Here is a 24,109-nt window from a genome sequence, read left to right as displayed (position 1 = left end):
GCTCAAGGTTGTGTGGTCAACCTGTCCTACTGCAGGCTATTTTCCTTACCAGGTCTAAGGTACTTGAATGATTTATTCCATACAAAGCCAGCATATGTTTGCCTTTGGAGCAGAGGTTATTCAGATTCCAAACTGCATCCAATTGCTTGTGCTCCACAAGAAGCTTCAATCATGGGGCTTGATGCAAGTGTTAGAATCAGTGCCAGCATCCATATATTTGTTCTAGAATCCTTGAAATTGCATGAGACCATCACATAGCTCTCTGTTCACCTGCTGGTTGCTACTCCCAGAGCTACAAGTGTAGTCCACTTGGACTTTCTAACTTCAGTGCAGGGATAAGGTGGTAGCTTTGTTCCAGGATTCTGATACGATTCTGATTATGCAGGTCCTGTTTGATAAGTAACAACATCTGTTGCCAGTCTGTTTCTCTAGGATGCTTACTATCAAGATCAGTTGGTGCAAGAAACTTCATCTCAGCCCTTGGCATCCTGGTGGTTCTTCTGTCTAGAACTCAGCACAATTCGACCGCTATTACAGGTCTTATGTGCTTGTCTCCAGTGGCTTATATCTTCAGACAAGGTAGCATCAGAATAGTTATGATGGCCAGGTTGGTGTGTCTTCTATTTTCCTGCGTGGGAAATCAATTTCTACCCCCACTGTGCTTATGGTCAGATTTCAGAACCTTCATGCAGGTCTTCTCAACAGACTTCTTGGTCCAGGGAAGTGATACCACTGTCTTGTGGCTATTGCATCCATAACATTAGGTTTTGGCTGGGGTTATCCAGGCTAAGGTGGAAATATAGGGTGTCTAGATCTACTCTGTTAGTAACCTTTTGTCCTGGAACTGGACAGAAATTTGGTGTTACATAATTACTTCAGATACATATATGAACAGTTTCTGGGTTCTAATGTTCATTTATTTTCCTGTTTCTTTGGTGACCCCAAGGTACGGTAAGGACTTTTGGGGGATTTTGCCCAAGGGTCTTGGTGATGTGATATTACTTGTTAAAATGTCCTCTTATATGTCATGTAAAAATTTAATGGTGGTGATTTATTTCTTGACCCTAAGCAATTTTTGGTGGCTTGGGAGGGTGGTCCAACTGTGATGGTTGTTCCCTTTGGTTAGCATGTAATCCAGCTGTCACTGTATAGGATTCACCTTTCTTGTTGTTAGGGTTTTATTCATTTTTCTATTTTTATATTTCTTCTTGACTCCAGCAATATTGTGGACTGATGAATTATATTTATTTCCTTATTTAAGAGGGTTTTCTGTAACTCTGGGGCTTTTTCTTTTCTGATTTCTTTTTCAAGTGTATGCTTGAATGATATGCTGAAATTCTAAAAATAAAAAAATAATAAAGGTAACCAATGAGTTTTGCCTGTAAGATCATTGGTTCATTCTCTTCTCCAGGCCTCAAAGAAGTAATGCAACTTCCAAAACAACTCTAGTTCTCTGGGTCAAAGAAGCTGTAGGATATAGGATGCTAGGAATTATTAGGAAAGGGATGCAAAATAAGACCAAGAATATTATAATGCCTCTGTATTACTCCATTGTGTGACCTCACCTTGAATATTGCGTTCAATTCTGGTTGGCTTATGTCAAAAAAGATATAGCAGAATTAGAAAAGGTTCAAAGAAAAAAGGCTAAAGAGGTTAGGGCTCTTCAGCTTGGAAACAAGATGGTTGAAGGGAGATATGATTGAGGTCTACAAAATCCTGAGTGGTTTAGAATGGGTAAAAGTGAATCAATTTTTCACTCTTTCAAAAAGTGCAAAGACCAGCGAAGATTCAATGAAATTACATGGAAATACTTTTAGAACACATAGGAAGAAATATTTTTTCTCTCAAAAAATAGTTAAGCTCTGGGACTTGCTGCTGGAGGATGTAGTAACAGTGGTTAGCATATCTGGGTTTAAAAAAAGGTTTGGACAAGTTCCTGGAGAAAAAGTCCATAGTCTGTTATTGAGATGGACATGGAGGAAGACCTTCTTGCCCCGGGACTGGTAGCATGGAATGTTGCTACTAATTTGGGTTTCTGCGAGGTACTTGTGACCTGGATGGCCACTGTTGGAAGCAGACGCTAAGGAGTGAAAAATTGTCTTACCTGATCATTTTCTTTTCTTTAGTTGTAGCAGATGAATCCATAAGCCCACCCTTGATTTCAATTTCTATGATTTCGGTTTGTTCACTTTCGGTGAACTTGTTGCTGTTTTTACTTATTGGGGTGATTATTAAAATTTGTAGGGTTACAAAGTTCTACTGTTCAAGTTTTGATACACTGTGGGGAAAGAGAAATGTTTTATAATTGCTGTTTCCTTCTGCTTTGTTATGAGAAATACTGTCTGACCAAGGAGCATTCCATCCTTTAAGGTAGAGTTCAGCTCAGTGCTCTCTATCTGCACCTCCTGGTAGGTGGTCACAACTCACAATTCTCTGGATTCATCTGCTTGCGACTAAAGGAAAGAAAATTATAGGTAACACATTTTCCGTTCTAAAATTGCTTAGGTAAATGTTTGCAAATAAGTAAACATACTGTCGAGATCCTGTGCAGATGTTCCCAGGGGCATAGTTTGGGTGGAGCAGGGCAGAGTTACAACATATACACATTTTATAAAATATGCTTGAACACATATTTACATATCTTTTTAGCAGGTGTAAATTTGAGCTATTGCAGATTGTTCTGATTTGCCTATTTTACAAAGTGATGTAATATTGCCATATAGAATACATTTGTGAAGATTCTCTGTTTCTAATAAAAGCTAAGTATTGTAAGAAGGCAACTTTTATGGAACAAGTAGTTTGTAAACATTTCTACTGTATCAGTGTTTTGTGCTTGACACTTCGAGATGTGTCACAAATCTTAACAGGTGAATGTTATATCACAATTTATTTATATATATTTTTTCTGCATATCAGATGAGAGGGCAATCCATTCTACCCAGGAGGGACATTCACTGTGTTTTTGTTTCAATGTGCAGGATGGAAAGAGAACCCTGTGGAGTTTGATTCAGTATTTAATGAAAGTAAATATACTTGGAGCTGGGGAAGTCCAGATATTTTGCCTATGTTTGCCAAAGGTATACTTCTTTTGCTTTTAATATAAATTGTCCTTGTGCTAATTGTTACTCCATTAATATCCAGTTAAAAAACCTGAATGTTCAGACATACACAGTCTAACAGATATGGGTAAAACAATATAAAGCCCTAATTTTCTTTCCTCATATACTGCTTCTTGCATCTCATTTCTGATCTCTTATATTTTTTCCAAAGTGTCTTTTGATTAAATTAAAATTCTGTATTGTACTGACGTATGCTAGCATTGGTTCTCAATCTTGATAAAATGGAATCCTCTGACATCTCTTGTTTTGAGCACCCATTGTTAATAACCCATGTGAACCCATTCTTCTCTTTAATTGGCCACCTCCCTTCATCCTAGGTTATGTCCCTTCCTTCTTTTTCTATTTGCCTCCATATTCCTTTCTTCCTAGTCCACCTCTTCCTTCCCCTTCTCACCCAAATTCTTCCTTTCACCTCCTTTCCCTATCCAGGTTTTTCACTTCAATTTTCCTTAATCCTGGGCTGGGTGATGGAGAGCATGGACCTTCTCGAGCCCCCATTCTCAGATTGACATCTGCTATGGCAAAGCAAAATGCAAATTCTGCACAGCTTTGTTTGTTGCACATGAACAAGTGTATTAAATATTATATGTACGCATATTGTTAGATAGAAGTCTCTCTTGTTTTAATGTGAAAATCACTTTCTTGAAAGGTTTAAGTAAGTGTTAAATTGTATGTTGACTAGGGCTGCAAATTTAATACAGTACTAATACAATTAATGCATTAAAATGTTAATGCATGTTAATAAATTTATCATCACAGCAGGGAGCACTTGCACCAGGCCTTCACTACCAGCTCCCCAACCTTCATGCTAGCACTCTAGGCCCATTCTCAGATAAGACAAGCCCTCTTCAATGAATGTTCTTTATTAAAATTCAGACCCTGGGGTAAACCACCTTCAGTGAATTCCTTCAAAAATCCGAATAAATAAATTCTGTCCATCCAAGAAAAAGAATAGACAGAATTTTGACATTTTAAAAGACTGACCAAGAAGAAACTCTGGGAATACCTCTTTATAACCCAGATAAAAGCACACATGAAATGGAAGCCCACACATACTTTCAGCTGGGCAAAGAGGACAGTTTTTACTGAGGCCTATTTACCCAGGTAAACTGATATTTTCTCATTGAAATGCCTTTGAAAATTGCCTTCCAACAGTACATGCCAAATAGCGTAAATATAAAACTTATTCTTCAAGGACAAGCAGGCATGAATGATGTCATCCATGGAGCCCAGTGCGGACACTGCCGTAGTGCAGTGTCACTCAAAAATGTGAGGCAGGTGCCTTCCCACCCAATGCTTGAGCTTGGTACCAGCATTCTGTTTTCCGCGGAGTAGAGAGGTTAGGTTTCAAAACCCTCTTCAGCACGTCATACTTGCTTTTTTGATGCCTTCCCTTTTTCAGGATATTTTTTTCTTCATATTCATATTATTCTTTTTTCTTACTTATTTTGTTCATTTTATTGATTTTTCAAATTATTTTTCATTTTTTCTTTTTTTAGCCTTTGGAGCCTCTGAGCCCTTCTTTTGCCCAGAATGTATAAAACATTTGCAGGTATGGAACTATTTTTTTTTTGTTACATTTGTACCCCATGCTTTCCCACTCATGGCAGGCTCAATGCGGCTTACATATTATATACAGGTACTTATTTGTACCTGGGGCAATGGAGGGTTGAGTGACTTGCCCAGCTCCCCAGGCCACTGAGCCTTTTGACTTTGCGTCGTCCATTTTTCCCTCCATGTATATGAGGGTGCCAAGAGGCTTTAAGAAGTGTACTGTATGCAATAGGACCTTTTCAGGCACAAACCTCCATAACTGGTATGTTCAGTGTTTGGGTCCGGAGCACCAGGACATACAGTGTAGCCTCTGCCTGCACATACAAGTGAGGACCCTTAAAGTCTACAGAGTCCAACATGAAAAACATTTTGGTTCTGCATCGACATCGAGCATGGCAGGAGATTCAGCACTTGATATGGAACCTGCATCAGTGTTGGCGTCAACATCCATCGAGAGGGTCCAACATCGGACTCTGTACCAAATAAGGACTCTGTCCTCTTCATTGGTGCTGCATGCATCATGGGACCTGGAGCGTAAAAACAACCTAAGAAACATTGCCATCGTTCTCCCTCTAGACACTCTGTCCTTTCCTGGTTCTCTTCCTACCTCTCCCTCCGCACCTTCAGTGTTCACTCTGGTGGATCCTTTTCTACTTCTATCCCTCTGCCTGTCGGTGTACCTCAGGGTACTGTTCTTGGTCCCCTCCTTTTTTCTATCTACACTTCTTCCCTTGGTTCATTAATCTCATCCCATGGCTTTTCCTACCATCTCTATGCTGATGACTCCCAAATCTACCTTTCTACCCCTGATATCTCACCTTGCATCCAAACCAAAGTTTCAGCGTGCTTGTCTGACATTGCTGTCTGGATGTCTCAACGCCACCTGAAATTAAACATGACCAAAACTGAGCTTCTCATTTTTCCCCCCAAACCCACCTCCCCACTCCCCCTGTTTTCTATTTCTGTTGATGGCTCTCTCATTCTCCCTGTCTCCTCAGCTCGAAACCTTGGGGTCATCTTTGACTCTTCTCTCTCCTTCTCTGATCATATCCAGCAGATCGCCAAGACCTGTTGCTTCTTTCTTTACAACATCCGTAAAATCTGCCCCTTTCTTTCCGAGCACTCTACCAAAACCCTCATCCACACCCTTGTCACCTCTCGTTTAGACTACTGCAATCTGCTTCTTGCTGGCCTCCCACTTAGTCACCTCTCCCCTCTCCAATCGGTTCAAAACTCTGCTGCCCGTCTCGTCTTCCGCCAGGGTCGCTTTACTCATACTACCCCTCTCCTCAAGTCGCTTCACTGGCTCCCTATCCGTTTTCGTGTCCTGTTCAAACTTCTTCTACTAACCTATAAATGTACTCACTCTGCTGCTCCCCAGTATCTCTCCACACTCGTCCTTCCCTACACCCCTTCCCGTGCACTCCGCTCCATGGATAAATCCTTCTTATCTGTTCCCTTCTCCACTACTGCCAACTCCAGACTTCGAGCCTTCTGTCTCGTTGCATCCTACGCCTGGAATAAACTTTCTGAGCCCCTACGTCTTGCTCCATCCTTGGCCACCTTTAAATCTAGACTGAAAGCCCACCTCTTTAACATTGCTTTTGACTCGTAACCACTTGTAATCACTCGCCTCCACCTACCCTCCTCTCCTCCTTCCTGTACACATTAATTGATTTGATTTGCTTACTTTATTTTTTGTCTATTAGATTGTAAGCTCTTTGAGCAGGGACTGTCTTCTATGTTTGTGCAGTGCTGCGTACACCTTGTAGCGCTATAGAAATGCTAAATAGTAGTAGTAGTAGTATTCTCTATGTCTGGTGCAACCAATTCTTTCATTCCCACTTTTTTTTTTTTTTTTTTAAGAATTGGTAGAGACATGCCTTTGCAATATATTTTAGGATTTACATCCGTATAGTTTCCTTGCTTAATTTGAGGGTGAGAGGCAAATAGTAAGGAGAATGGAGCCAATTCAGCACTAGCACTCTGGAACATTTGGGATGGGATGGGAAGTGCACTGCCTCCCATGCACCTCTGTCTAAGCTACACCTATGAAAATTCAGTGTAATTATTACTATTGTATTTTCTGATTTGTAGCCATGCCATTCTCCCTAAAAGAGAAAGGGGGATATGGCTAAAAAAAAAATTCTCCATTTAAAAAAAACAAAACAAATTCAGTGATAAAGGGGCATAGTATGAATTTAAAGTGAGGGAAGCTAAGGAGAAATATTTCTTTACTGAGATAGATATAAATGTGTACAATTTTTAATATTAGCTGTATCAATACAAATAATTTTGTAATATAAAAACATGGAGTGTAGCTGGGTCACCCCTCCAGGACCCAGCCGGGCTCAACCCTGCTTAGCTGCCTCCTCCTTCACACAGCTGTTGCCTCACTCCACAGCAATCTGGTTGCTCTGAGCCTCAGCTCCAGGCCCTGAGAATTTTCAGGACTTCTTCCCCCCTCTGTTCCTTGCACAGAGGCACATCCACAGCCCAACGTTTACAAGTAAGAGAGCTTTATTTTCTTGCTTCCTGTTAACATAAACGCCCCAGGAACACCTTAACTCCAGGTTGTTCAGGCTTGCTGCCTCAAAGCACAATTCAGGTTCAAAACAGTCCATATAACTTCACTTCACTTTAGCCAAAATTACTTCTTTTAGGGAACAGTACTTTATCAGAAAGAAAACACAGTAGCTTGGTAGGTTGCAGGCCCAGACCTTTTCAGTATGAAACAGTTTACACAGTCTTTCTTACAGCACAGCTACACAGCTTTGGTCCCACCTGGTTCAGACTTGGGTTTCAATTGTGCCCAGCCCTCTTTCTCTCCCAGGGGCTGCACCTGTTTCCTCTTTAGTAGAGATTCCCCCCAGCGCCTCAGTTTCTCTCCTCTGGTCTTCCACCAGTCTCTCCAAGGCACAGCTAGCCACCCTCTTACAGCAGCTTTCCGGGTTTGAGCCAGAGCTCCAATATCCATCTGTTCCTCCTTTAGTCCTTCAGTAACCTCCATTTTATCCTCCTCTTCAACTTCCCCCGCCCCCAACCTCTCTAGCTGGCCCTCATCACCTTCCTCAGAGACCATTTCCCAATCTTCTATCTCCTCCCCTAACTCTCGCACAGCCGGGTGGGGAAGATAGGGATTCTGGGACTGGTAGTTCCTCCTCTTCTTCCTTAACCCGGCCAACCTCTCTGCCTCCGGTAGCGCAGCTTTCTGAATGTGGGTGTTGTGCACATGAAGTCTGCCCCGTTGGGGTCCCCTGGCTGCCTGCACCCCCCTTCTGCGTGACTTCCTGGATCCCCTTTCACCTACCCTCTTACAGGAGATGTTTAGAGCTCTCTTGCAAACTCCTGGAGTTCAACACCTATTTTGTGTAGGTAATAAACATATCATAACATATAGGTCATCCAGGTCAGGACATTTATGTTTTCCTAGTATTTTACAGGTTTCTGCCGAACATGAAGCCTTTTGTGAAATATGTATAATGACTTTGGCAAAAACCCATGTATTTGCTGGCACATACAGCATGAGTATCAATTTTGGGGGCCCTTTTTCTAAAGCTTAGCGCGTGCTAAATGCTTTGCATCTTATTATTTACTTATGTGCTCCATGGTACTTAGTGTATTCTAATGTCTGTGCTAAGCTTTAGTAAAAAGACTCCTTTGTAAAATAAATATAGAAAATCAGAGCAGCATCACATGGTAGCTTCCGGTGCTTCTACACAGAGTAGGTTGATTTTAACAATACACATATACATGGCACCATTTAAAAAGGGAATCCACAAAAGCGTGCTTTTTTTTTTTTTTTAAACTTGAAAACAAAAGATTATATGGTGGAGGGGTGGCGGTAGGGGAAGGTTAAGAGAATTAACCCCCTTATAGGCATATTTTCAAAGCACTTAGCCTTCCAAAGTTCCATAGAAACCTATGGAACTTTGGAAGGCTAAGTGCTTTGAAAATATGCCTCTTAATCTCTCATATTAAACCTTGCTTGAAACAAGCATTTTATAAAAGTTATTCTCGGAGCAGGTGCAAAAGCCAACAGGGAAATTAATTGGAATATTTTGACCTGTCCATGCCATGTTTATGATATACCATACTTCCTTCAAGAATTGCTTAGGTGGCCACTTTTTAAAATCATTATTTACACATGTGGCCAATCTACACTTATAAATGCTGCCATTTACATATGTATGTGCTTCTCAAATGACTTTATTAGCCTGTGTGTGTGTGTGTGTGTGTGTGTGTGCGCGCGCGCGCGCACTGACTGTTATGTTTGATGTCCTAGTCATGGTATATTTTCACTATGTCAGGTTGTCCAAGGGGATCTTGACAGTGATATATTTTTTACATTTATGTACACAAATGTACATGCACAAGCCTGTCCTGCAAAGTATACACCATTAGTTTTGCATGGAACTTACTGTCATATTATAAACAAAGAGTGCAATCATTTAATCTGCTTGCTTTTACTTGACCTTATTACTACAACTCTCTTATAGGTGCCAGTGGGGACCATATTTATACGCACTATTACTCAGCAGAAAAAGAAGACTTTGCCACACAAGATGCCTCTAAACTGGATACTTGGGTTTTTGACAACGTCAAGGTTAACAGATATTACTTTATATTTGGTTTTACATGTATACAGATAGAGTAAAGTTGCTTACCTGTCACGCGGGTCCTTGAGGACCAAAAGATATTAGTCCTTCCGTGTGTATGATGCCATTACACATAATCCAGGATAATTAGAGGTATACAAACTTTCAAGAGATTTCTGAAGGTAATAAATATAAATAAAACAAAAAGAGAAGATAAAATTATATATATATATATTTTTTTAAATTGAACTAACCCAACTACCACAACAGCTTAACCAAGAGATTTCTAGAATGGTATACTACGCAGTCACAAAAGAGAGGGTAATAAATCATACAAGCATACAACAAGAACAAAAAGGCAACACTGGGCCTTCAAGAAAGAGATAAATGCCGTCCTTTATTGTTAAAAAGACTCGACATGGGCCGTGTTTCAGCGTACAAATGCCTGCCTCAGGGGTCTGACATAAAAACACAAAAATATAATCATAAATACAAACTACACAAAAACTTACATTCATAAAATGGTAAAATGAACAATTGAATGAAAAACACACAGAACTTCAAACAAAATGTTGATTAAAAATAAGACAAAATAATATTGCGCAAATGAAAGATTAAAATAAATGAGGACCAAAATCTTGTATGAGAATGTCAGTATTGACCCAACAAGTTTAAAATTAATTAGCTATCAAAAACCATTAATAGCATCAATACAATAAAAATAATATTATCCCTTTGTGGATGTCACAGTATCATGAATATTATGATGACATATTATGTTTATGAGTTATGTGCAGGCAATACTTAGTGTATATATCTTAAGAGAAAAGTGGGGCTGGCTTACCAAAGTTGTGTCTTCACAATCTATATGAATAAAGATATTCAGTCAATCTAGATAAATTACCTAGTTTGAAACAGGAAAGTGGGTTGTAATATCATTTGATAATTTATTTTATTTATAGCATTTATATCCCACATTTTCCCACCCACGGTCAGGCTCAATGTGGCTTACTGCAATCTACAGAAATCATACATCAATTCTACAGCAAACAGTCAACGACATTGAAGTGAAAGAGACTAGAGAGTAATAATAAAGGTGGGGAAATGTGGAAAGAGAAATTGAATTCAATAGGAAGAGATGCGGGGCAGGTCTTAAGCATAATCTTTTCCAAATAAGAAGGTCTTAAGATATTTTTTGAAGGTCGGATGATCAGGGGTAATTTTCACAAATTTAGGTAGACCATTCCACAGTTGTGCGCTAATATAGGAAAAGGTGGAGGCGTAGGTGGTTTTATACTTGAGGCCACTATAGATTGGGTAATGCAAATTTAAGTACAAGCGAGCTGATCTGTGAGAGTTTCGAGGTGGTAAGCGCACAAGGGTGTCCATATACGCAGGGGCTTCACCATAGAGAATTTTATGCACCAGAGCGCAAATTTTAAATGTTATTCGGTCCTTGACAGGGAGCCAGTGCAGTTTCCCACACAGTGGTCTTGAACTTTCAAACCTCAATTTACCATAAATAAGCCTAGCAGCTGTGTTCTGGGCAGTTTCCATGACAATTTCCCTAAATACCCTATTAAGCTTATTTTCGAAAGTGATCGCCGGCCATAAATCGGGAGATGGCCGGCGATCTCGCAAAAGCGGCCAAATCAGTATAATCAAAAGCGGCTTTTTTTTACAGCATCGCCGCTTTCCCGTCGCCTCGCCGGCGAAAGTTCAAGGGGGCGTGTCGGCGGCGTAGCGAAGGCGGGACATGGGCGGGCATAGGTGTGGCTACCAGATGGCCGGCTTTCACGGATAATAGAAGAAAAAAAGCGGCGTTCAGCAGTATTTCGCCGGGTTTACTTGGTCCTTTAATTTTCATGACCAAGCCTCAAAAAGGTGCCCCAACTGACCAGATGACCACCGGAAGGAATTGGGGATGACCTCCCCGTACTCCCCCAGTGGTCACCAACCCCCTCCCACACTAAAACAATAAAACTAAAAACCTTTTTTGCCAGCCTGTATGCCAGCCTCAAATGCCGTACCCACCTTCATGACAGTAGAATGTGTTCTATCCTCTGACAGCCTTTCCCTGGTTGTGATGTGGCTCTTGGGTGAGTGTGACACCTTTTCTGTTAGGTGCACTGCAGAGCAATGCATTGTGGTGGGTGTAGGGTAGTGGGCTCTACTCCCATGGTGCTTTTCCCCATGCTAGCTGGGTCAGAGTGTGTCCAGTTTTGTTTCCGGTAGTCCATGAGGTAGTGGCCATTTTTGTCAGCCACTTTTAGATCCCTTTCATGTGTTACCCACGTTAGAGAACTTAGTTATTACCCTGAATGTTGCTGAAAGAGGGCATTGTACACCATTCTGCCAGCTCTGACCTACTGATAATCTCACACAACCTCTGATATGTAGTTAACTGTGAGTAAACGTGCTTTTTCAAATAAAGGACTTTTTCAAAGAGATTAGTCTTCAGGTGTCAACTGGTGTGCCAAGGTTATACAGCAGCAACAAGTCTTAGAGGCCTGCGCGTATGCAGGTCCCTGGAGCACTTTTAGTGGGTACCGCAGTGCACTTCAGGCAGGCGGACCCAGGCCCATCCCCCCCCACCTGTAACACTTGTGCTGGTAAATGGGAGCCACCCAAATGTAGTTGCCCCCTTCACCCCTAAGAGCTAGGGTAGTGTTGTAGATTTGTGGGTAGTGGGTTTTGGGGGGGGGGGGCGGGTTGGGGGGCTCAGCACCCAAAGTAAGGGAGCTATGCATGTGGGAGCTTTTTCTGAAGTCCACCGCACTGACCCCTAGGGTGCCCAGTTGGTGTCCTGGCATGTCAGGGGAGCCAGTGCACTACGAATGCTGGCTCCTCCCATGACCAAATGCCTTGCATTTCACCGGGTTTGAGATGGCAGGCAGTTTTTTCCATTATCCTGAAAAACAAAACTGGCGATCTCAACCCCGGCGAACTCTGGCATTTGGCCGGCCTAAACCGTATTATCGAAAAAAAAGATGGCCGGCCATCTTTTTCGAAAATACGATTCCGGCCAGCTGTTGCGCCAACGCCAAAATAGATCACCGGCGACGTTCGATTATGTCCCTCTATATATGTTATTCAGGCATGTGAAATCCCGACTTTAAAATTCATTTGATTTGAAAAACACGCATGGAGGATGGAACCTATCGCATTTAAATACGTCCAGAAAACCTTTCGACAATGTATATGACATAGATTTTACCTCCGTCTCTTCTAATAATGCCCGCTATGATCTGTCACACCTCGTATATAATATTATTTTGTAAGCTTCCTCTACATATACAGACTCAATATGACAATATTGAAGCTTTTCGGTCCATTTCATTCTAACCCCCAAAATATATAGATCATTCTCTATCCCTAGTTAATTTACAGGATTTTTACTATGTGGCTTATAGGACCTTGATGGTCCAATGACGTCGTTTTTTCCTCCCACCCCTTTTTACTAATATAAGCAAGCAATGGCCTAATCCCTATTTTTTGGTGGTTTTCAAACAGACAGCGTCTGGTTTTACGAAACGGAAGTTCATCGGTTGCTGGTAAGTTTTACTCTTCAAGCCAACCCTGATCGGCTTTTAAGCAACACCGACACCAGCACAACAGTTGTAGATGTCCAAGTCTGTCTATAACTTATATTCATTTAAATATAGATTAACGGCAGTTATCTATATACATCCATACTCTTTTGAATTTGGCTGTTTTAAAAAATATATATATACGAGGTGTGACAGATCATAGCGGGCATTATTAGAAGATAAGCTGCATTACTTTCTTTGAGGACAAGCAGGATGTTATGCCTTCACACATGGGAATTCCTAACCACGGGTTGCTTTTAACAAAAAAGGACAAAACTTAGAAAACAGAATTCCACTGTAAATACCCATGACAGTTGCTATACACAGGTCATGTAAAAGTATGTGCCTTCTAGTCCTGCATATTTTAATTTCTCCGAGGACAAGCAGGCTGCTTGTTCTCACTGATGGGTGACGTCCACGGCAGCCCCTCCAATCGGAAACTTCACTAGCAAAGTCCTTTGCTAGCCCTCGCGCGCCCGCGCGCACCGCGCATGCGCGGCCGTCTTCCCGCCCGAAACCGGCTCGAGCCGGCCAGTCTTCTTTTGTCCGCACTCGGTACGGTCGTGTTTTCGCCGTGTCGAGCCCCGGAAAGTCGACCTCGCGCGTCCAATTTGTTTGAACGTGTTTTTTTCCTTCGGGAAAGCTTTGTCCTTGTCGGGAAGTGCTCCGCAAACCCCCCGCCGGGTTTCGTGTAAATCCTCCCCGTACTTCCAGCTTTTTTGCCCCGGTAAGTTTTCTTTCGTCGTCGGGGTAGGCCTTTTTTCGGCCTCGGTCGAGATTTTTTCTCCCTCTAAATTTGGTGCTTCGAATTTCGCCATTTCGGCTTTTGATTTCGCCGGCGTGATTTTTCCGCCCATGACATCGAAGCCTTCCAGCGGCTTCAAGAAGTGCACCCAGTGCGCCCGGGTTATCTCGCTCACTGATCGACACTCGTCGTGTCTTCAGTGTCTGGGGGCCGAGCACCGCCCTCAGAACTGCAGTCTGTGTTCCCTGCTTCAAAGGCGGACTCAGGTAGCGAGACTAGCCCAGTGGAACGTGTTGTTCTCGGGCTCTTCGTCGGCATCGGCACCGGGATCTTCGAGTGCATCGACGTCGTCAGCGTCCAGACCATCTTTCTCGGCCGCCCCTGCATCGAGTGCATCGAGGCATCGGGCCTCTGCATCGGCGCCGAGACATCGGATAGCTGCATCGACGTCGGTGGTACCAGGACCTCGTCTGCTGATGTCGTCGGACGGTGGTGCATCGGGTGGAGTGCAGGTGAGGGCTGTCCATTCCCCTGCTGGTGGCGGTGAGCCCTCGGGTGGGTCTCCGCCTACCCTGAGGGCTCCTGCGGTACAGCCCCCCCGAGATCGACCTTCTTCAGTCTCGGCCCCGAGGAAGCGACGGGTGGATTCGACGTCCTCCTCGTCGGTGCCGGGGAGCTCCGGTGACATGCTTCGGAAGAAATCGAAGAAGCATCGACACCGGTCTCCTCCCCGTGTCGGCACCGAGAGCTCTGGGTCGCCGAGGGATTCGGCACCCAGCAGGCATCGGCACCGAGAGGACCGCTCACCCTCTGTTCAGGAGGTGTCGATGCGCTCCGCTCTGGACAGCCCGGAACAGCCTCCACGCCCGGAACAGGTACTGACGTCGACGCCTGCATCGACCTCTCAGCCTTTCTCTACAGCCGCTCTAAACGAGAGCCTCCGGGCCGTTCTCCCAGAGATTCTGGGAGAGCTGTTGCGCCCTACCCCTCCGGTACCGGCGGTGCTTGCGCCACCGGTACCGTCGAGCGTGGCGCCGGCTGGCCCATCGCCCAGGTTGAGGTCCCCGACGTCGGTACCGCGTGCGGTACCGACCGCGGCCACCTCCCAGGAAGGCTCCCCGACTACGTCGGCGGAGGGAGCTTCGCCGATGCGGGCGAGGGAGTCTACCTCTCGACGCCCCCATCGTGGACAGGGTTCCACGGAGTCGAGCAGGGCGAGGTTGCAGACACAGGTCCGTGAACTTGTGTCTGACACCGAGGGTGAGGCCTCGTGGGAGGAAGAGGAAGATCCCAGATATTTCTCTGACGAGGAGTCTGGGGGTCTTCCGTCTGATCCCACTCCCTCTCCTGAGAGACAGCTTTCTCCTCCCGAGAGTCTGTCTTTTGCCTCCTTTGTCCGGGAGATGTCTACGGCCATCCCCTTCCCGGTGGTTGTGGAGGACGAGCCCAGGGCTGAAATGTTTGAGCTCCTGGACTATCCTTCTCCACCTAAGGAAGCGTCCACTGTTCCCTTGCACCATGTCCTGAAGAAGACATTGCTTGCGAACTGGACCAAACCATTAACTAATCCCCACATTCCCAAGAAGATCGAGTCCCAGTACCGGATCCATGGGGACCCAGAGCTGATGCGCACTCAGTTGCCTCATGACTCTGGAGTTGTGGATTTGGCCCTAAAGAAGGCTAAGAGTTCTAGGGAACATGCTTCGGCGCCCCCGGGCAAGGACGCTAGAACCTTAGACTCCTTTGGGAGGAAGGCCTACCATTCCTCTATGCTCGTGTCCAAGATCCAGTCTTACCAGCTCTACACGAGCATACACATGCGGAATAATGTGCGGCAGTTGGCGGGCTTGGTTGATGCTCTTCCCCCTGAGCAAGCCAAGCCTTTTCAGGAGGTGGTCAGGCAGCTGAAGGCGTGCAGAAAATTCCTGGCCAGAGGAGTTTATGACACTTTTGATGTTGCGTCCAGGGCCGCTGCTCAAGGTGTGGTGATGCGCAGGCTCTCATGGCTGCGTGCCGCCGACCTGGAGAATAGAGTCCAGCAGCGGATTACGGACTTGCCTTGCCGGGCGGATAACATTTTTGGCGAAAAAGTCGAGCAGGTGGTAGAGTCTCTCCACCAGCGGGACACCGCATTCGACAAGTTCGCCCGCCGGCAGCCTTCAGCTTCTACCTCTACAGGTAGACGATTTTTCGGGGGAAGGAAGACTGTTCCCTATACTTCTGGCAAGCGTAGGTACAATCCTCCTTCCCGACAGCCTGCGGCCCAGGCTAAGCCCCAGCGCGCTCGCTCTCGTCAGCAGCGTGCGAATCAGCAAGGCCCCGCGGCTCCCCAGCAAAAGCAAGGGGCGAGCTTTTGACTGGCTCCAGCAGAGCATAGCCGACATCCAAGTGTCAGTGCCGGGCGACCTGCCGGTCGGAGGGAGGTTGAAAGCTTTTCACCAAAGGTGGCCTCTTATAACCTCCGATCAGTGGGTTCTCCAAATAGTCCGGCAAGGATACACCCTCAATTTGGCCTCTCAACCTCCAAATTGTCCACCGGGAGCTCAGTCCTACAGCTTCCAGCACAAGCAGGTACTTGCAGAGGAACTCTCCGCCCTTCTCAGCGCCAATGCGGTCGAGCCCGTGCCATCCGGGCAAGAAGGGCTGGGGTTCTATTCCAGGTACTTCCTTGTGGAAAAGAAAACAGGGGGGATGCGTCCCATCCTAGACCTAAGGGCCCTGAACAAATATCTCGTAAAAGAAAAGTTCAGGATGCTTTCCCTGGGCACCCTTCTCCCCATGATTCAGCAAAACGATTGGCTATGCTCTCTGGACTTGAAGGATGCCTACACACACATCCCGATACTGCCAGCTCACAGACAGTATCTGCGATTTCAGCTGGGCGCACGCCACTTCCAGTACTGTGTGCTACCCTTTGGGCTCGCCTCTGCGCCCAGGGTGTTCACAAAGTGCCTAGCTGTGGTAGCAGCGGCGCTTCGCAGGCTGGGGGTGCACGTGTTCCCATATCTCGACGATTGGCTGGTGAAGAACACATCCGAGGCAGGAGCCCTGCAGTCCATGCAGATGACTATTCGCCTCCTGGAGCTACTGGGGTTTGTGATAAATTACCCAAAGTCCCATCTTCTCCCAGTGCAGAAACTCGAATTCATCGGAGCCCTGCTGGATTCTCGGACGGCTCGCGCCTATCTCCCAGAGGCGAGGGCCAACAACTTGTTGTCCCTCGTCTCGCGGGTGCGAGCGTCCCAGCAGATCACAGCTCGGCAGATGTTGAGATTGCTGGGCCACATGGCTTCCACAGTTCATGTGACTCCCATGGCCCGCCTTCACATGAGATCTGCTCAATGGACCCTAGCCTCCCAGTGGTATCAGGCCGCCGGGGGTCTAGAAGACGTGATCCACCTGTCCACGAGATTTCTCGAATCCCTGTATTGGTGGACGATTTGCTCCAATTTGACTCTGGGACGTCCCTTCCAAATTCCTCAGCCTCAAAAAGTGCTGACCACGGATGCGTCTCTCCTGGGATGGGGAGCTCATGTCGATGGGCTTCACACCCAAGGAAGGTGGTCCCTCCAAGAAAGCGATCTACAGATCAATCTTCTGGAGTTGCGAGCGATCTGGAACGCTCTGAAGGCTTTCAGAGATCGGCTGTCCCACCAAATTATCCAAATTCAGACAGACAATCAGGTTGCCATGTACTATGTCAACAAGCAGGGGGGCACCGGATCTCGCCCCCTGTGTCAGGAAGCCGTCAGCATGTGGCTTTGGGCTCGCCGTCAAGGCATGGTGCTCCAAGCCACATATCTGGCAGGCGTAAACAACAGTCTGGCCGACAGGTTGAGCAGGATTATGCAACCTCACGAGTGGTCGCTCAATTCCCGTGTGGTGCGACAGATCTTCCAGGCGTGGGGCACCCCCCTGGTGGATCTCTTCGCATCTCAGGTGAACCACAAGGTCCCTCAGTTCTGTTCCAGGCTTCAGGCCCACGGCAGACTGGCGTCGGATGCCTTCCTCCTGGATTGGGGGGAAGGTCTGCTGTATGCTTATCCTCCCATTCCTCTGGTGGGGAAGACTTTGTTGAAACTCAAGCAAGACCGAGGCACCATGATTCTGATTGCTCCCTTTTGGCCGCGTCAGATCTGGTTCCCTCTTCTTCTGGAGTTATCCTCCGAAGAACCGTGGAGATTGGAGTGTTTTCCGACCCTCATCACGCAGGACGAAGGGGCTCTTCTGCATCCCAACCTCCAGTCCCTGGCTCTCACGGCCTGGATGTTGAGGGCGTAGACTTTGCCTCTTTGGGTCTGCCAGAGGGTGTCTCCCGCATCTGCTTGCTTCCAGGAAAGACTCCACTAAGAGAAGTTACTTCTTTCATTGGAGGAGGTTTGCCGTCTGGTGTGACAGCAAGGCCCTAGATCCTCGCTCTTGTCCTACACAGACCCTGCTTGAATACCTTCTCCACTTGTCTGAGTCTGGTCTGAAGACCAACTCCGTAAGGGTTCACCTTAGTGCAATCAGTGCATACCATTACCAAGTGGAAGGTAAGCCGATCTCAGGACAGCCTTTAGTTGTTCGCTTCATGAGAGGTTTGCTTTTGTCAAAGCCCCCTGTCAAGCCTCCTACAGTGTCATGGGATCTCAATGTCGTTCTCACCCAGCTGATGAAACCTCCTTTCGAGCCACTGAATTCCTGCCATCCGAAGTACTTGACCTGGAAGGTCATTTTCTTGGTGGCAGTTACCTCGGCTCGTAGAGTCAGTGAGCTTCAGGCCCTGGTAGCCCAGGCCCCTTACACCAAATTTCATCACAACAGAGTAGTCCTCCGCACTCACCCTAAGTTTCTGCCAAAGGTTGTGTCGGAGTTCCATCTGAACCAGTCAATTGTCTTGCCAACATTCTTTCCCCGTCCTCATTCCTGCCCTGCTGAACGTCAGCTGCACACATTGGACTGCAAGAGAGCATTGGCCTTCTATCTGGAGCGGACACAGCCCCACAGACAGTCCGCCCAATTGTTTGTTTCTTTTGATCCCAACAAGAGGGGAGTGGCTGTAGGGAAACGCACCATATCCAATTGGCTAGCAGATTGCATTTCCTTCACTTACGCCCAGGCTGGGCTGGCTCTTGAGGGTCATGTCACGGCTCATAATGTTAGAGCCATGGCAGCGTCGGTAGCCCACTTGAAGTCAGCCACCATGGAGGAAATTTGCAAAGCTGCGACGTGGTCATCTGTCCACACATTCACATCTCATTACTGCCTGCAGCAGGATACCCGACGTGACAGTCGGTTCGGGCAGTCAGTTCTTCAGAACCTGTTTGGGCTTTAGGATCCAACTCCACCCCCCGAGGGCCCTGTTTGTTCTGTTCCAGGCTACACTCTCAGTTAGTTGGTAAATTTTTTAGGTCAATCTCAGTTATGTCCTCGCCGTTGCGAGGCCCAATTGACCAATGTTGTTGTTTTGAGTGAGCCTGGGGGCTAGGGATACCCCATCAGTGAGAACAAGCAGCCTGCTTGTCCTCGGAGAAAGCGAATGCTACATACCTGTAGAAGGTATTCTCCGAGGACAGCAGGCTGATTGTTCTCACAAACCCGCCCGCCTCCCCTTTGGAGTTGAGTCTTCCCTTGAAGTGTATTGTCTTGCTACATACTGGACTGGCCGGCTCGAGCCGGTTTCGGGCGGGAAGACGGCCGCGCATGCGCGGTGCGCGCGGGCGCGCGAGGGCTAGCAAAGGACTTTGCTAGTGAAGTTTCCGATTGGAGGGGCTGCCGTGGACGTCACCCATCAGTGAGAACAATCAGCCTGCTGTCCTCGGAGAATACCTTCTACAGGTATGTAGCATTCGCTTTATATATTCTCGGGGGTAATTTTATGAAGGCCCTTTTCTGTGAGTAAAACAGGGTTTGCCCTTGAAAAAAACTTCTATAAAAATAATTAACCCATGTGATGCTAAACACTGACACTTTAATTAATCTACTGCCCCCCCCCCCCCCTCTGTATATCCAGCCTCATGCTTTTAATTTCTTTCAAAGACCATATAATTGTCCTAAAGCCTAATTTCCAGAATTTCAAATCCTTTAAATGCCCTTCCAAGAAGGCCGCCTGAACATATGTATGTTAAGCAAAAGAAATGCAATCTTCCATTCACTTAGTTTGTGATTGTTTTTTGCAATCCCAGGCTTATTGGGGTCTAATGAAATATAAAGCTGGGTAGACTTTCCAGGGACTTTTTTCTGCTCCAGGTAGAATGCTAATGCTCTTCTGCAGTCTAAGGTCTGAAATACTTACACCTATGTGAGCAAGAAACTTATGGAAGAATGTTGGAGAAACATTTGACTAGTTAAAGTTGAAATCTGGGATGTTTGTGCAGAGCCAAACTTGTTTTGAAAAAAACTTTGTGTAGAATGGATACGTCTCTAAGGACCCTATTTTCTGTATAACTTTAAGTGTTGTTAACACAGGTTTAATGTGTGCTAATAGTTAATTTAGAGGTCAAAAAGCAGCTTTAATCAGTTTAGTATCATGTTGATGTTCCAAGGATTGGTGGAAGGCTTCTGTGGAAGCAAGCCCTGCATGAATCAAACAACTGAAAACTATAGGGTTGCACTGAGATTTTTCAAATCTTACTGATAAATATATAGGGTAATATGCAGGATTTGCATGAGACAGAAAAGGGGGGGTCTAGGGCCTTCCTTTCACATGAGTTTAATTTAAATCCATAAAACGGTCTAATTAAGTCTTTCCTGGAAGACATCAGAATTGGAGAGATATTATTGGACAGATCAGTTTAACCGAGTGTTACCAGCTCAACACCCCACGGATAAGGGACCTGATGTTGGAATGTAAGCAAGGTCTCCAATTGTCTTTTATTACGGTTGTGGAAGATTGTAACCAGGTTGGTTTCTTGATGGATGCCCCTTGCAGGAGCAGAGCCAGATTTTTCTAAGCCCATAGTTTCCTGGTTTATTCTGAAAAGATTTTTACCACTAGAGGAATCAGAGGATACATACACAGAAGGCCCTCCTCCTACCTCCCTAACCTGACATGTACATAAGTATTGCCATACTGGGACAGACCGAAGGTCTATCAAGCCCAGCATCCTGTTTCCAATAGTGGCCAATCCAGGTCACAAGTACTTGGCAAGATCCCAAAACAGTACAATACATTTTATGCTGCTTATTCTAGAAATAAGCAGTGGATTTTCCCCAAGTCCATTTTAATAATGGTCTATGTTTTTTTTCCTTTAGGAAGCCATCCAAACCTGTTTTTAAACCCTACTAAGCTGACGCTTTTACTCTGGCAATGAATTCTATCAGTATTCTGGGATGAATACCATCCGGTCCAGGAGATTTGTTACTCTTCAATTTGTCAAATTGTCCCATTGCATCCTCCAGGTTTATGCAGATTTCATTCAGTTTCTCTGACTCGTCAGCTTCGAATACCATTTCTGGCACCGGTATCTCTCCCAAATCTTCCTCGATGATGGGAAAGGTGGAGGTGTATATGACTTCTCATGGAGACGACTAGTGGGAAATTTTGTTTTTGTCCTATGTAGGAGGGAGTGGGGATGAGACTGGGGAGATAAGGAAGGAGGGCAGGGGCTGGTGTTTCTGGTGTGGGATAGGAAATTTTCAGTGTTAGTGTCTTTTGCAAGGGGTCTAAAGGTTTAAACATTGACCTATAAAATTAAGGGACTTAATTCGCCCTTTAAGAGACATGCTTTCATTTGTTAACTGTATAGAGTGTAGGGGCTTGGTTTGTTTTGTGAAGGAAACTCATAGTGGCCTAGTGGTTAGCGTGGTGGACTTTGGTCCTGGGGAACTGGGTTCGAGTCCCACTGCAGGCACAGGCAACTCCTTGTGACTCTAGGCAAGTTACTTAACCCTCCATTGCCCCAGGTACAAATAAGTACCTGTATATAATATGCAAGCCGCATTGAACCTGCTATGAGTGGGAAAGCGCGGGGTACAAATGTAACCAAAAAAAAAAAGTCCCATGAGCATTTGGTGCGAGATTTGAGGTTCCCACTTTGTGGGCTTCTGTTCAGGGAGTGGGTAAGAAGAGACGGGTGGGGATTTTGTTTGCTAAGGACCTTCCGGTGAAGATAAGGAAGATAAAGAGAGACCCTCAAGGACGCTTTATTATGATGGTGGCTGTTATTCATACCATCTTATATACCCTGGTCAATCTTTATGTACCTAATGAGGAATAGAGGGATTTTTTGTGGGGCCTAATTAGTGATATATTTTCAAAAGGAGCAACTTATTGTGGGTGGACATTTTAATCTGGAAGCTTCTCCTCTTTTTTTTTTTTTTTTGATAATATAGAGAGTGGCATGCAGCCTGTAGTAAAAAGGATAGGAGGGAATTGCACAAATTTCTGGAGGCCTTTAGTATAGTTGACAGATGGCAGGAAGCATCCGTCTTTGTGTGATTTCACTCATTTCTCCCATGTGCATCAGACATATTTCTGTATTGATTATGTTTTTGTGGATAAAGGACTGCTATCGAAGTTAAGCGTCTCCAAAATCAATTATATGATGAACTCTGACCATGCTTCATTTTGGGTAGAACTTATGGAGGAGAGTGGGCCTCCTGGCCTCTCCTTCTGAAGGCTTAATGATAAACTAAGCAGCAGTGGAGGTATTAAACAGACGACCCCACATTGGTAAAGCAGATCCAGGGGCAGATAGGGGACTACCTTGCTTTCAGTTTCAGATGTACTGAAGGGGATATCCCTGGAGGCCATGTGGGAAGGTCTTAAAGCTACTATGTGAGGTTACTCATATTTCTAGCTTCATATAAATAAAGACAAAACAAATACAAAGGAAGTAGAGGATGACTTATGACTTCCACATGTCAGTGGAGGACAGACACTCTTTATTGATGCACCATATCAAGATCCAACACAGGGCCGTGTTTCTGCTGTCAGTCCGCCTGCATTGGAGTTCTTCATAGTAGATGAGGACAGATAAAGACATGTAGTGTCCTTCCAGTTTGCCCATCAAGATAAACTCATTAGATAAGGTATGATGTGATACTTCAAATGTATTCCTGATCTTAATTTGTTCTTGCCATTTTCAGGGCTTAGACCATAGAAGTCTGCCCGGCACAGTCCTTGTTCTAAAACGTCAGAAGTTTGACTCAGGATGCTGAAATAATATTATGATTTTTTTTCTTCAGGACTTCTTCCATTCTGCCCAAAACAACCAAACGCTGCTTTCTAAACTGAATGAAGACAAGATAGTTCTGTTCCTGCATTTACTGGGATTAGACACTAATGGTCATGCTCATCGACCATCATCAAGGTAATTTTTGAAAATTTATCACTTCTCAGTTGAATAGCTCATTATTTTAGGCAGCATTTTATACTAATATATTTTCAGTCTTGATAATAGAGCTCTATATATTACATTGATACATGTAACATGACAGCAGATAGAGTTTGCAGTCCTTCTCTTATTGTCTGCTATTAGAATATAAAACCGTGCACACTGGCCCCATCCCAAAATAAGAAAAAAATATATACTGCATGCTTAATGTGTGCCGGTGGCAAAACATACACAGAACACTTTAGTGCATCCTGTTTTAAGCCATATTTGCTGTGTTTTATTTATTTAGGGCCACTTTTACTAAAATGCAGTAAGCCCAACGTGGGCTTACTGCTTGCTAAACAGGAAGTACTGCTAGGCTACTGCAGCAGCCGGGTGGTACTTCCTACCCCTAGTGCGCCATCATATGTGGCGCTACAAAATGTATTTATTTTTGTAGCACTGGTGTGTACCCTGCGGGAATCAGGTAGTGCCGAGCACTACCCGGTTACTGCCGAGTTAAGCATGAGAGCCCTTACCACCACCTCAGTGGGTGGCGGTAAGGGCTGCTCTCCGAAATGGCCACGCAGCAAGTACTGTACTGCAGGAAAGAAAGACTTCCTTTTTACCCGCTGCGGTAAAAGGGGGCCTTGGTGCACTTGAAATACATGCGCCGACACCAGTTCAGGTCCCTTATGCTGCAGCTTGGTAAAAAGAGCCCTTTACATGTTTCAGTTCATTGTGGCTTACAATAAACAGTATAGGATACATAACAAAGAATAATGCGTAAGAAAGTAATGTGTTGTAAGAATCCAATTTTACAATGCAGTCTCATAAACGTACTAGGATAGCTATGGATGTTTAACATTTAGAAAACCTCTTCTGAATGAGAAATTGTACATGAAGCAAAGAGAAGCTTAATGGTAAATAGAGTAATAACCAATTCAGGTAATTAGTGCCTATCACAGCTTAGTAAAAGAGCCCCTTTCCCCCGGATTCTATATAGTGTACTTAGTTTTAGGCGCCAACGGCACGGATTCTATAAAACCACACGAAACTTAATTGGCTTAAGAAGCTAATGAGTGCTGATAACAGCACTTAACAAGCAATAATGAGCACTAGTTGGCACTGATTAGGATTTAGGCACACAACTTGCTAAGCATATTCTGTAATGAAGTGCGCTGAATATCACGCACAGACAAAA

General features: G+C 45.1%; 1 protein-coding gene across 4 annotated transcripts in view; it reads left to right on the top strand.

The window, feature by feature from the left end:
- The window catches only part of PIGN (phosphatidylinositol glycan anchor biosynthesis class N), a 276,457-nt gene that overhangs the window by 18,410 nt on the left and 233,938 nt on the right, over positions 1–24,109 (top strand). For all 4 annotated transcript variants that reach the window (XM_030203213.1, XM_030203186.1, XM_030203203.1 and 1 more), the window contains exons 5-7: positions 2,979–3,077; positions 9,173–9,279; positions 22,778–22,902. In XM_030203213.1, coding sequence (XP_030059073.1) covers positions 2,979–3,077; positions 9,173–9,279; positions 22,778–22,902 — 331 coding nt within the window. The remainder of the gene's footprint in view (positions 1–2,978; positions 3,078–9,172; positions 9,280–22,777; positions 22,903–24,109) is intronic.

The sequence above is a fragment of the Microcaecilia unicolor genome, chromosome 1 (assembly GCF_901765095.1).
Source record: "Microcaecilia unicolor chromosome 1, aMicUni1.1, whole genome shotgun sequence".
NCBI classification, from domain to species: Eukaryota; Metazoa; Chordata; class Amphibia; order Gymnophiona; family Siphonopidae; genus Microcaecilia; species Microcaecilia unicolor.
Note: the sequence above shows the minus strand (reverse complement) of the source record. Positions and strands in the feature narration are given on the sequence as shown.